The 14243-nt window shown below is 43.2% G+C and overlaps 1 protein-coding gene across 1 annotated transcript in view; it reads left to right on the forward strand.

The window, feature by feature from the left end:
* The window catches only part of LOC110538555 (nuclear GTPase SLIP-GC), a 35161-nt gene that overhangs the window by 20031 nt on the left and 887 nt on the right, over window positions 1-14243 (forward strand). The window contains exons 16-22 of the mRNA XM_036941717.2: window positions 843-951; window positions 1416-1549; window positions 6909-6987; window positions 7254-7338; window positions 12645-12687; window positions 13750-13831; window positions 13956-14204. Of these exons, the coding sequence (XP_036797612.2) occupies window positions 843-951; window positions 1416-1549; window positions 6909-6987; window positions 7254-7338; window positions 12645-12687; window positions 13750-13831; window positions 13956-14204 (781 nt within the window). The remainder of the gene's footprint in view (window positions 1-842; window positions 952-1415; window positions 1550-6908; window positions 6988-7253; window positions 7339-12644; window positions 12688-13749; window positions 13832-13955; window positions 14205-14243) is intronic.

The following is a 14243-nucleotide window of genomic DNA, read 5'->3' on the forward strand; positions in this document are numbered from 1 at the left end:
GTTATGCTGCTGCTACAAAACAACTGCCTCACCTCCAAGGTCTGACGTTTCAATTTCATGTCGTAGACACGTTGGGATCTGTGTCTACAGCAGTAGTACTAGTAGCATCTACAGTATGGATAGGTAGGCTACAAGTTAGGTTTTAATTTTAGTCTAGCTAGCTAACAAATATCACGCAAATATTGGGGAATACAGTTATAATATCTAAATAATAGCTAATTAGCTAGCCATAGCTGGTAGTGGTAGCTCATCATCATCATGTTAATAATTACTGCTCTGACCAAGCCGACTGAGTCCACGGTAGGCAGCTACATGTAGCTAGCAAGCTATCTAGCTAGCTATATTGGCTAGCTCGGCTGCTCAGTTCGGCATGTGGTCTGCACTGACTTACCACTCAAATCCTTCTCATTTGTTTTCTGGGAAAAATCGTAGTGAGTAACTTTTCCCTGAATTTTTTCTACATGCCAGAGCAATTGTCAGATCAGCTGTATTTTTTTTCTCCTCCTAGAGAATGGACCAAACCATGTGCATTATGGGGGGCTTACAAATGGGATGGTTGGGTGGAAGAGATGCCTGATCTGATTATGGTTATACCTTTTAATTTTCAGCACAGATTTTTTTTGTCTAACATTTTTAAAATGATAAGCAAATAATTCTCTAAACATTTAGGGGCCCCTACCAGGATAGGGCCCCATGAATCATTCATGTTTCCCCCCCCCCCCCCCCTGCTCTGCTTGCCACCAGTGTAATTATTTATGACCTTACAATAAATGCGGTCAAGTAAAGTGTAATGTTAAGAAGACTAATATTCATAATAGTATTTTTTTTCTGGTGTCAAAAAGGAACACAAATTGAAGGCAGATCTTAAACATGAGATCATCCAGAGGAAGAAGGAAATTTACTCTTCGCTCATCAAGTCAATCATGACCTCCATGCTCCCCTCCTATACAGGTCAGTCTAACTGTCAGTATCATTCTGTCACTATAATTACCCTTTAATATGCATGTCAATAGCAGTCATAAAACAATAGTTCCACAAATTGTAGATATTTTTTTCCTTAACCCTGAAAATAATCTGTGCACAAGGAGTGAATGCAATCCACACTTTAGTTCTTTTCAACTAGCCACTGCCAGCAAATTGTGATTTGATATTTTAAACATGCTAAATGGTTGACATTGGTTTTACGTCTAAAAAATGCTTAAATAGTTTGTTGGCCGTTGATAGTTTAACAAAACCAAAAGTGTGGATTGCAGATACAAGGTCCATAGACTGCTGTCAAAGGAAAAACCACTAAATACTGTGTGTCAATTGGCTGAACTATGCCTTTAACAATCATTGGATAGCAGTGACCCAGTGACCTCATAACCATAACTTTATATAACTTACTTTGTAAACTTTTTTTCTCTGATTTTTAGAGGCTTCAAATGTACATGGGAAAGGATCCCTAAAGAGAATGCAGGACATTCTCGAGAGTCACATTGAGTCATCAAAGAGCACCATGTTCCACGATGCTAAGGGGAAGATGCTGACGCTCCTAACCAAGCTCAGTGTAGGATACTTTATGTCACTGTTCCAATTCAATTATTGAAGTATTAATATGGGCACCATAGGTCTTATGCTTGACACACTCAGTTTACCACAAAACACCAGATAATTCCCAAAAAGAGTAGAACCAGCTCACCTGCATTTATAATTTGTTTTGACTTTTGAAAACAGGTAATGTAACAGAGTTCAGTTCACGTAAGAGTTTCATAGCGAATCATGTTACAGAACAAGCCGCGGGGGACACAAGGTGCTCGCGAATGGGTTTAGAATGGTAAAATATTGAAAAGTGGCAGTTGGTATGCAAGTGTGCATCGTTTCAATTCTAATTTTGTCCAAAACAGCGGCAGACTGGAGTGATCACTATCAAACACATCAGCAAGTGGCCTCTCCATAAAGGACTTAGGGGCCAAGAGTTCTTTCAACATAACATTGGCGATGTCTTGTCTTATGTTAACAAGTCCGAGGAGCTGCATAATGGGCAGGTCTCTCTCACGGTTTGCTGCTATGATTGGATAGAGTGAATCAACGCAGCTGTTTCTTTGTAGAGATAATTATCCCTAGGCATTACAATCCTGTGTTAGAGTATCAGGTTGGCATTATTGTAATCCAAATCCAACCCTAATGTAAATTGTTGTCAAGGGGTAAAGTAATATAAACAGGCACACTTTTATTTTCGTTCTAAAAACACGAGAGCACTACATAAATCAAACACGCTCAAAACACGGAACATAACAAAAGTAAAGCGCGTAATAAAACACCACAATAACATGAAACAATTACACACAAATACATGATGGGAAACAGAGGGTTAAATACACGTAGATTGATTGGGGAAATGAAAACCAGGCGTGTAATGAACAAGACAAGACAAATGGGCATATGAAAAATGGAGCGGCAATGGCTAGAAAGCCGGTGACGTCGATCGCCGAACGCCGCCCGAACAAGGAGAGGAGCCAATTTCGGTGGAAGTCGTGACAGTACCCCCCCTTGACGCGCGGCTCCAGCTGCGCGCCGACACCGGCCTCGAGGACGAACCGGAGGATGAGGCACAGGGCGATCTGGTGATGGTGAAACTCACGCAGTAGTTCAGGATCCAGAACATCTGCAACCGAAACCCAGCACATCTCCTCCGGCCCGTACCCCTCCATGAGGTACTGAAGGCCCCCCACACGAAGCCTCGAATCCAGGATGGAACAAACGATGTACGCCGGGGCCCCCCTCGATGTCCAAAGGGGGAGGAGGGACCAGACACCACCGGCCTGAGGAGAGACACATGGAACGAGGAGTTAATACGATAATCAGAGGGAAGCTGTAATCTGTAACATACCTCGTTCACCCTCCTCAGGACTTTAAATGGCCCCACAAACCGCGGACCCAGCTTCCGGCAGGGCAGGCGGAGGGGCAGGTTATGGGTCGAGAGCCAGACCCGGTCCCCTGGTGCGAACACCGGGGTCTCACTGCTGTGACGGTCCTTGCTGGTTTTCTGGCGACCCACGGCGCGCTAGAGTTGGACACGGGCAGCCTCCCATGTCTCCTCCGTGCGCCTAAACCTGTCGTCCACCGCAGGAGTCTCGGTCTGACCCTGATGCCAGGGTGCCAGAACTGGCTGGTACCCCAATACGTACTGAAAGGGGGAGAGGTTAGTGGAGGAGTGGCGAAGCGAGTTCTGTTCCATCTCGGCCCAGGGCACGAACGCTGCCCACTCCCCTGGCCGGTCCTGGCAATAGGACCGCAGAAACCTGCCCACATCCTGGTTGACTCTCTCTACCCTCCCGTTACTCTCGGGGTGAAAACCTGAGATCGAGACCCCCAGACGTTCCATGAACGCCTTCCAAACTCTCGACATGAACTGGGGACCCCGATCTGACACTATATCCTCAGGCACCCCGTAGTGCCGGAAGACGTGAGTAAATAGGGCTTCCGCAGTCTGTAGGGCCGTAGGAAGACCAGGCAGAGGATGAGATGACAAGACTTAGAAGAACGATCCACAATGACAAGGATTGTAGTGTTTCCCTGTGAAAGAGGAAGATCTGTTAGGAAATCCACTGACAGATGTGACCACGGTCGTTGTGGAACGGGTAAGGGATGTAACTTACCTCTGGGCAGGTGTCTCGGAGCCTTACACTGGGCACACATCGAGCAGGATGAGACATAAACCCTCACGTCCATAGCCAAAGTGGGCCACCAGTACTTCCCAGTCAGACAGAGCACCGTCCGACTGATCCCCGGATGATCAGAGGAGGGAGAAGTGTGTGACCAGATCAACTGGTCATGGACAGCAGACGGAGCGTACATGTGCCCAACAGGACACTGGAGGGGAGCGGGCTCTGTACACAACGCCTGCTCAATGTCCGCATCCAGCTCCCACACGACCGGCGCTACCAGGCAGGAGGCCAGGAGTATGGGAGTCTGGTAACCTGGTCTGTAGGATAGGGTAAACAAAAAACGGGTAAGGAACATGGCCCACCTTGCCTGACGAGGATTCAGTCTTCTCGCTGCCCGGATGTACTCCAGGTTGCGGTGGTCAGTCCAGATGAGAAAAGGTTGTTTATCCCCCTCAAGCCAATGTCTCCACGCCTTCAATGCTTTAACCACAGCCAACACCTCCCGGTCCCCCACATCATAGTTGTGCTTCACTGGGCTGAGCTTCTTAGAGAAGAAAGCACAGTGGTGGAGTTTCAATGGCGTGTCCGAGCGCTGTGAGAGCACAGCCTCGGACGTGTCCACCTTCACTATAAATGCCAAAGAGGGATCCGGATGGGCCAGCACGGGAGCACAAAAGCCCTGTCCGCCTCAGCCAACCACTGCAACCTTACAGGACCCCCCTTCAGCAGTGAGGTAATGGGCGCAGCAACCTGGCCAAAACCCCAGATAAACCTCCAGTAGTAATTGGAAAACCCTAAAAATCGCTGCACATCCTTTACCGTGGTGGGAGTCGGCCAATTACGCATGGCTGCAATGTGGTCACTCTCCACCCCGATGTGGAAATGCGATACCCTAGGAGACGACCTGCTGAAAGAACAGGCATTTCTCAGCCTTGACATACAGGTCATGCTCCAATAGTCGTCCAAGTACCTTGCGCACCAAGGACACATGCTCGGTGCGTGTAGCGGAGTATATCAGAATGTCATCGATATACACCACTACACCCTGCCCATGCAGGTCCCAGAAAATCTTGTCTACAAAGGATTGGAAAACTGATGGAGCATTCATCAACCCGTACGGCATGACGAGGTACTCATAACGCCCTATGGTGGTACTGAACACTGTCTTCCACTCGTCTCCCTCCCAGATATGCACCAGGTTATACGCATTCCTGAGATCCAGTTTTGTGAAGAAGCGCACCCCGTGCATTGACTCAATCTTCGTGGCGATAAGAGGTAGCGGGTAACTGTACCTCACCGTGATTTGATTGAGAACTCTACAGTCAATGCACGGGTGTAAACCTCCATCCTTCTTCTTCACAAAAAATGAACTCAAGGAGGCGGGTGAAGTAGAGGGCCGAATGTACCTGACGCAGGGATTCAGAGACATATGTATCCATAGCCACCGTCTCCGTGAGAGCCCTCTGTTGCCAGAAAATAGTGGGGTTATGCAGAGTCAACCAGGGAAGACCTAGTACCACAGGAAACTCAGGAGAGTCAATGAGGAAGAGACTGATTCTCTCCTCATGATCCCTCTGCATAACCATGGCCAAGGAGATGGTGGCCTCCCTGATTAGCCCGGACCCTAATGGTCGACTATCTAGAGCATGTCCCGGGAAGGGTCTAACAATAGGAAAAATGGGGATCCCTAACCTAATGGCTAATGCTCTGTCGATAAAATTCCCAGCTGCGCCTGAATCGACGGGCGCCTTATGCTGGTAATGTGGGAAAACCTCAGGGAAACAAACAGGCACAAACAGTTGATCAACAGAGGACTCTGGATGAGTGCGGTGCAAACTCACCTGGGGTGACGCCAGAGTCACCCTGTTGCCTTGACTCCCAGAGGAACCAATACGGCACCGACCGGCAGTGTGTCCTCTGCGGCCACAGATGGTGCACATGATGGCTCCTCCTCCAGTCTCCCTATGAGCAGCCCCTCCTAACTCCATGGGCACCGGAGCAGGGGTGCTGGAAGATGGAACTGACAGAGCCCCCTCTGGACATCCACAGGTGACCAGCAGGTTATCCAACCGGATGGACAAATCCACCAGTTGGTCAAAGGAAATGGTGGCATCCCTGCCATCATCCCTGGTCTGGACAACGCGATCCATCATGGCACCAAGATGTTGTAACATGGCCGAATGTTCCTGGACGCGCTCCTCGACTCCTCTAACCGGGGTACATGCTCCTGCTGACTCCATAGAGTTGTGTAATTCTGTCAAGGGGTGTACTAGAGGAGAAGTCAGGTGCATGAGAGCAGGGTAATGTAAACAGGCACACTTTTATTTTAAGTAGATTGATTGGGGAAATGAAAACCAGGTGTGTATGGAACAAGACAAGACAAATGGACATATGAAAAATGGAGCGGCGATGGCTAGAAAGCCGGTGACGTCCATCGCCGCCCAAACAAAGAGAGGAGCCGACATCGGCAGAAGTCGTGAAAATTGTGATGACCTCAGTTACACAAATCTCACAAAACTCTGTATTGGAATGTACTGACTTTATATCCTACGTACACTTTTTAATCAATTTTGGCACTGTAATAAATGTTTCACATAGGCCGTTTTCTATAGTTTTTGCATCCAGTTTCCCTTTAAAACTGAGGGACGAATGTAAATTTGCACACTTGAAGTCTGAATCATCTATAAGTAACTTCATTAAGTTACACAATCAATTGTTAGTTACTTTAGGATGATTTGGACAGGAAGACCGAAAACGCTAATATTGGTACAATTGACTAACATCGTGCCACAAATGCAAAATACTTTAGCATTGAAACAGTGGCGAGTGGTAATTTAAACAAATGCATGGATTGCTGTCATACCTTGTCCATAGACTGCTTACAAGGTAAGGAGATCAATATGTCATTTTGTCATTTGGGTGAACCCTCCCTTAAAATCTTCCTAGATGTCAGACAAACATGACGTAGAACATGCCAAAATAGGGATTGTCTCAGAGAAAACACAATTATTTGAATGAAAACACACTACTAATGGAATTTGTTACATGGTTTGGTTTAGCAAGTGTGTAGGTGTATGTGATCAGCGGTTAAATTACATGTTTAATGAAAATGTACACACAATGTCATAAGAATATAAAAGATGTTTGTGGCAGGACCCCAGTACTGTCAAAATTATAAAATAAAAAAGGTCCTTGGAATTCTGATCTTCTTTAAAAAAACTGAAAATGTTCATTACATCTCCTTTTTACTTCCATTAGGAATACATTGTGCAGGAAATAAGGTCTAAACTAAAGGAAGCTATGAAGCAGTCACTCCACAATGAGCTACCTCTCCCAGGTAAATCAAATACACTTGTTTCCATCACATTTTGGATTGGATGCTGTCTGTATGGTTCAAATACATATATAATGTAACATTCCAGGTTATTCATGTACAATTTCCAGCTGCAAATGTAAATTACAATGCCAAATGTCAATGCCATACCAGTAGTAGTAAAGGAAGGGAAATCATGTTACTGAGTGGTTAAAGTAAGTGTTAGGGTAAGGTTAGAAAAACTAAAACAACACAAATCCCCCAAAAGTAATGTATTGTCTTTGTTGCAGATATATCTGAGCACTATGAGATAGTGAAGAGCGCCCATGAAAAAATGACGGGTAAACCTATCACAGATGTTGAAGATGAGAAATGGTAAAGACTCACTGCTCCACATAAAACCATACATTTGAAAGTTCGAAACAAAGTAGGTTCAATCCGTAGCACTGATGAGCCGCGCTTTAAAACTTCTCTAGGATGGGTGCGAAGGTAGCGTCCCACCTGACCAACATCCAGTGAAAGTGCAGGGAGCCAAATTCAAACTACAGAATTGTAAATATTTAGCAATCTTGAAAATACACATGCAATATGTCAAAATAAAGCTTAACTTCTTGTTAATCCAGCCGTGGTGTCAGATTTCAAAAAGGCTTTACTGCGAAAGGAAACCATCCGATTATCTGAGGACAGCACCCAGCACACAAATTCATAGCAATCAATCAGGCAGGTGGCAACACAAAAGAAATAAAGATATAATACATGCCTTACCTTTGAAGAGCTTCTTCTGTTGGCACTCCAAATGGTCTCAGTTACATTACAAATGGTCCTTCTGTAAATGTATTCTTTATTTCCATTTAAAAAAAAGTCAATAATCCACTCGGTTCCCATCGGTCAAAATGTATACAAAATGAATCCCAAACGTTACCAATAAACTTATCCAAACAAGTCAATCAACGTTTATAATCAATCCTTAGGTACCCTAATAGCCAAATAAACAATTACATTTAAGATGGAGAATCGTTATTGTCTTTACTGGAGATAGAGCGTTCTTTTTGTTTATCTCGGCCATGCGCATGGAAACACTACAGCCAAAATGGGAGCCCTTAGAAAAACTTCTTCTCCCTCATTTTTTCAAAAACCAGCCTGAAACTCTTTCTAAAGACTGTTGACATCTAGTGGAAGCCCTAGGTACTCAATCGGGCATGATTTCGCCCTATTATAAAAGTGCCAGCCATTGAAATCAGTGGTAGGACAAACATTTTTTGGGGGGGGGTTTGTCCTCGGGGTTTTGCCTGCCATTTCAGTTCTGTTATACTCAGACATTATTTTAACAGTTTTAGAAACCTTACAGTGTTTTCTATCAAAATCTACCAATTATATGCATATCCTAGCTTCTGGGCCTGAGTAGCAGGCAGTTTACTTTGGGCACACTTTTCATCCGGACGTCAAAATACCGCCCCCTATCCCAAAGAAGTTAAAAACCCCTAAGATCTAAGGGTCCGGGGCTGGGTTTTTACTAAGCTAACATATGGAATAGTTTTAAGAAGGTCATACCAAGGATAATTTAGTTAATTGATTTGGAATGTTAGGATCCCTGTAAGTATGAAACCTTGAATTTGGACTTACATGTAATAACATATTCATACCAGTGGAGGCTGCTGGGAGGACGGCTCATGATGATGGCTGAAACGGAGAGAAAGGAATGGCATCAAATCATTCAGATCAGTTAGTTTGTTTTGAAGTGTCTGTCCTATATCTGAGAGATAAGAAAGATAAAAAGAAAAAATGTTTGCCACCACAATGAATTTGAAAAGAAACAATCAAGATGAGCTGAAAGTGCAGACTTTCAGCTTTGAGGGTATTTACATCCAAATCGGGTGAACGGTGTAGGAATTACAGCACTTTTTATATGTGGTCACCACAATTTTAGGAGCTCAAAAGTAATTGGACAAACTAACATAATCATAAATTCAATTGTGAGTATTAATACTTGGTTGCAAATCCTTTGCAGTCAATGACTGCCTGAAGTCTGGAACCCATAGACATCACCAGATGCTGGGTTTCTTCCCTGGTGATGCTCTGCCAGGCCTTTACTGCAGCTGTCTTCAGTTCCTGCTTGTTCTTGGGGCATTTTGTCTTCAGCAAGTGAAATGTATGCTCAATTGGATTCCGGTCAGGTGATTGACTTGGCCATTGCAGAACACTGCATTACTTTGCCTTAAAAAGTATTGGGTTGCTTTCGCAGTATGCTTCGGGCCATTGTCCATCTGCATTGTGAAGCGCCCTCCAATGAGTTTAAGCATTTGACTAATTCTGAGCAGATAATATAGACCTAAACCCTTCAGAATTCATCCTGCTGCTTTTGTCAGCAGTCAGATCATCAATAAATACAAGGGAACCAGTTCCATTGGTAGCAATACATGCCCACGCCATAACACTACCTCCACCATGCTTCATAGATGAGGTGGTATGCTTCGGATTATGAGCAGTTCCTTCCCTTCTCCATGCTTTTCTCTTCCCATCATTCTGATACAAGTTGATCTTTGTCTCTTCTGTCCATAGGATGTTGTTCCATAACTGTACAGGCATTTTTAGATGTTTGGCAAACTCTAATCTGGTCTTCCTGTTTTTGAGGTTTACCAAAGGTTTACATCTTGTGATAACCCGTCTGTATTTACTAAGGTAAATTGTCTTGAATGTTGACTTTGACACAGATACGCCTACCTTCTGGAGGGTGTTCTTGAACTGGTCAATTGTTGTGAAGGGGTTTTTCTTCATCCACCATAGTTGTTTTCCGTGGTCTTCCGGGACTTTTGGTGTTCATGAGCTCACCAGTGCGTTCTTTCTTTTTAAGAATGTACAAAATACACTGCTCAAAAAAATAAAGGGAACACTAAAATAACACATCTCACTTGTGAAACAAGTTCACTAGTTCAAAGATCTGAATGAATGAAATATTCTTATTAAATACTTTTTTCTTTACATAGTTGAATGTGCTGACAACAAAATCACACAAAAATGATCAATGGAAATCAAATTTTTCAACCCATGGAGGTCTTGATTTGGAGTCACACTCAAAATTAAAGTGGAAAACCAAACTACAGGCTGATCCAACTTTGATGTAATATCCTTAAAACAAGTCAAAATGAGGCTCAGTAGTGTGTGTGGTCTCCACGTGCCTGTATGACCTCCCTACAACTCCTGGGCATGCTCCTGATGAGGTGGCGGATGGTCTCCTGAGGGATCTCCTCCCAGACCTGGACTAAAGCATCCGCCAACTCCTGGACAGTCTGTGGTGCAACGTGGCGTTGGTAGATGGAGCGAGACATGATGTCCAAGATGTGCTCAATTGGATACAGGTCTGTTGAACGGGCGAGCCAGTCCATAGCATCAATGCCTTCCTCTTGCAAGAACTGCTGACACACTCTAGACATGAGGTCTAGCGTTGTCTTGTATTAGGGCCAACCGCACCAGCATATGGTCTCACAAGGGGTCTGAGGATCTCATCTCGGTACCTAATGGCAGTCGGGCTACCTCTGGCGAGCACATGGAGGGCTGTGCGGCCTCCATGTTAGACACCATAAATGGCATTTCATTTTTACCTTTATTTAACCAGGCAAGTTAGTTAAGAACAAATTCTTATTTTCAATGACAGCCTAGGAACAGTGGGTTAACTGCCTGTTCAGGGGCAGAACGACAGATTTGTACCTCTTCAGCTCGGGGGTTTGAACTTGCAACCTTTCGGTTACTAGTCCAACACTGTAACCACTAGGCTACCCTGCTGCCCCAATTATCATCCAACAAGTGTTTAAAGGCTGTTGATTGTTTAAATTCCAACATTAAATTATTAAAATATGTAATACAAATCTCCAAACTTATTTTTGTTTGGTTTTGTAGCTCCAGGGCTAATTCTTTTTTCTAGATTGAGAACATAAAACAGCATTTATAAAGCAAACATTGACCCTTAGGTTTAGAACAGCAAATACTTAAATAGCCTAAATGTTGCTGAACAGTGATTACAATATGTTTTCAAAATCTACAAAAAGTCTGATCTGAAGGGGGTTAGCAATCACTGACAGAGTTCACAACATATTTTTTTCCTCTAAAAATAAAAGTTCAATACAAACAATTGTGAAATATGGAAAAGGATTCGTTTGAAATTTACCATTCTATCAGATCTTTCAGCACTCTGACGGTGTTAACGTTAGGCAAAAATCTGATGGAGATGATGTTTCACGGATTTGGAAAAAATTGCTTTTTTTCTTTTTCATTCATGTGGTAAACATAGCAACAATTTACACGTTGTTTTTCCTATGTTGCTTTATGACTATAAAATCGCAGTAAATGTAACATTTTCAAACCAAGATTAAAATAGAATATGAATTTATCAGGAATATGGAGTTGACAGTTTATGGATTTGACCGTGGTGATTCCAATATTGTTTGTTTAAATCTATCAAAAGTAGAGAACTTTACAGACCATGAATGGTCTTGTTGTACTACATGAAATGAGGACATGAATAAGGGGTCCTTATTGTATAGTTTACCCTGCTCATTCCAGATTAATTTAGGATTTTAGACAAATTTGACGGACACATCATTTAGGATTCAAAGTTTTGAGATAAATATTATTTAGTCATAGAGTGCTATTGCACAAAATGCCAATCATTTTGAGCTAATATCCATTATTGACAGTTTTTTTTTAAAATAAAAAAACTTTTTTTGGAGAGTTTGAAATGGGAATACTTTGCTCTGGTAAAGGGAATTTGCAGGCATTGAGATGATACAGAAATGAATCATATTTAAAGTATTAAAAAAATTCCCAAAACAAATATTGTCTTTATAAAATGGCCCAAAACTAGATTTTTTTTAATTATTTTTTTTTGTAATTTGTAACCCCCAATTTTGATCTTGTCTCATCGCTGCAACTCCCCAAATGCTCAGAAGGCGAAGGTCGAGTCATGCGTCCTCTAAAACATGACCCGCGAATCCGCTTTACCTGGAAGCCAGCCACACCAATGTGTCGGAGGAAACACTGTTCAACTGACGACCGAGGTCAGCCTGCAGGCGCCCAGTCCACCACAAGAGTGAGATGAGCCAAGTAAAGTCCCCTAGCCAAACCCGGACTACGATGGGCCAATTGTGCGCTGCCCTATTGGACTCCCGATCACGGACGGTTGTGATACAGCCCGGGATTGAACCCGAGTCTGTAGTGACGCCACTCGGGAGGCCCCACCAAAACGTATTGTCCCGACTTTGAAGAATCCCTGAACTAATTCCCTGCTATTCTACAAAGTTTGCCCTGAGGATGAGAGAAAATGTTGCAGTTTTAAAGCTAGTTTTGTGAAATTGTCTTTACTTTTAAATCGCGCTATAACACGGATCTTCCGAAATACAGACTGCATTTTGCCCTAAGCTGTCAAAGGTCCAAGTAAACTATAATGTTTTGGTTTTTCAGTGATGATGTGAAGTGACTAGACAGTGGCATTTATACCATTCTGATTATGTCTTTTTTTGTTTGTCTGTGTTGTCCTCTATGTCCTCTATAAAGAGTCTGAATGATTTGCCTTCACAATTAGCTTCCAGACACATATCAACAAATGCTATTGTTTGTGCTGGTCTTATATTTTGTATTTATTCTGAGTGAAATGACTTATATAACTTTTTTTATTTTTATCATTGTAGTGTTCCAGAACACAGCTCGGGAAAGGAAACAACATCTGAGCAGGTAACTGCCAAAATAAAGTCAACACCAACATAAAGTGTTTTAATAGGGCGTTGGGCCACCACGAGCCAGAACAGCTTGGCATAGATTCTACAAGTGTCTGGAACTCTATTGGTGGAATCCAACACCATTTTCACACAAGTAATTCCATTTTGTTGATGGTGGTAGAAAACGGTGACTCAGGCGCTGCTCCAGAATTTCCCATAAGTGTTCAATTGTGTTGAGATCTGGTGACTGAAACGGCCGTGGCATTAGGTTAACATCGTTTTCATGCTCATCAAACCATTCAGTGACCACTAGCGCGCTATGTATGGGTGCATCGTCATCCTAGCTGTCATGCCTGCTCCCACTCTCCCTCTCTGGCGTTCGAGGGTGCCAGACTGCCTTCATTACGCACACCTGTCACCATCGTTACGCGCACATGCGCTTCATCACCAGTCACCATCACGCGCAGCAGCACATCATTGGACTCACCTAGACTCCTTTCATTTGTTGATTGACTTCCCTATTTCTGTCTGCTTCCTGGTGTGTTCCCTTTATCAGCATTGCTGTAGTTTCCCCTGTCCAGATGCCCTCCGTATTCTGTTCCTGTTCTGTTTCATGTCCGTTATTCATTAAATGTTCCCTCCCTGTACCTGCTTCTTGTCCCTGGCGTCTGTCCTTACACATAGCTATGGTAGCCAAAAATAATGGCCAAAATAATGGCCTGCCCAGAATTTTATACATGACCCTAAGCATGATGGGATGTTCATTGCTTCATTAACTCAGGAACCACGCCTGTGTGGAAGCTCCTGCTTTTAATATACTTTGTGTTTCCATTATTTTGGCAGTTACCTGTACATTAATTGAAGAAAAGTTTCAAATCAAATGACACTGTGAGATTAAAATGAGGTTGATGGTCATTTCTGCAATTTTCACAATTCTTTGGCATTTTCTCCAGAGTGTATATAAAAGGATGTTAGTGATATATCTTGTTTCTGTTTCACCTCTTAAATGTAGAATCCACTAACAGGACTACACAGGTCTCAATTTGTTGATGGAAGGCTGTGTGATTCCCACCAACAGGTTCCACTTCGAAACAACAGGAATGATGAGAAGATAAAGAAGAAGAAGAAACAAAAGAAAAGGGCGAAGGATGTTCTTGCAGGTAAAAGCCATCCTTGCTATAGGCTGTCTTTGTTCAAATACATTTTTTTACGCAACCATTACTATACGAGTTTTTGCTTTCTTCTGTACAATGTACTAAGTGTCTCTTTCACCTGAAATCCCAGAGGCTGAGTTTGTGGATAAGCACATGAGTGCACTAATCAAGAGGGTCACAATGGTGATGGCTATAGCAGATGACCTACTGGGAAAGAAAATGATCCAAGATGAAACGTATTTGAATATCTATGCAGCCAAGACCAGTGTGAAAAAAATGAGGAAGCTGTTTCAGGTTGTACGCTCAGGAGGGCTACTAATTAAATCAGCCTTCTACACAGCTCTCCAAACTAATGAACCTAGTCTTGTCAAGGACTTGGGTAAGAACAATAGATACTATTTTCACCATGTGATTACCC

This window comes from Oncorhynchus mykiss, chromosome 13 (genome assembly GCF_057628025.1).
Source record: "Oncorhynchus mykiss isolate SJ-2025 chromosome 13, ASM5762802v1, whole genome shotgun sequence".
Classification (NCBI taxonomy): Eukaryota; Metazoa; Chordata; class Actinopteri; order Salmoniformes; family Salmonidae; genus Oncorhynchus; species Oncorhynchus mykiss.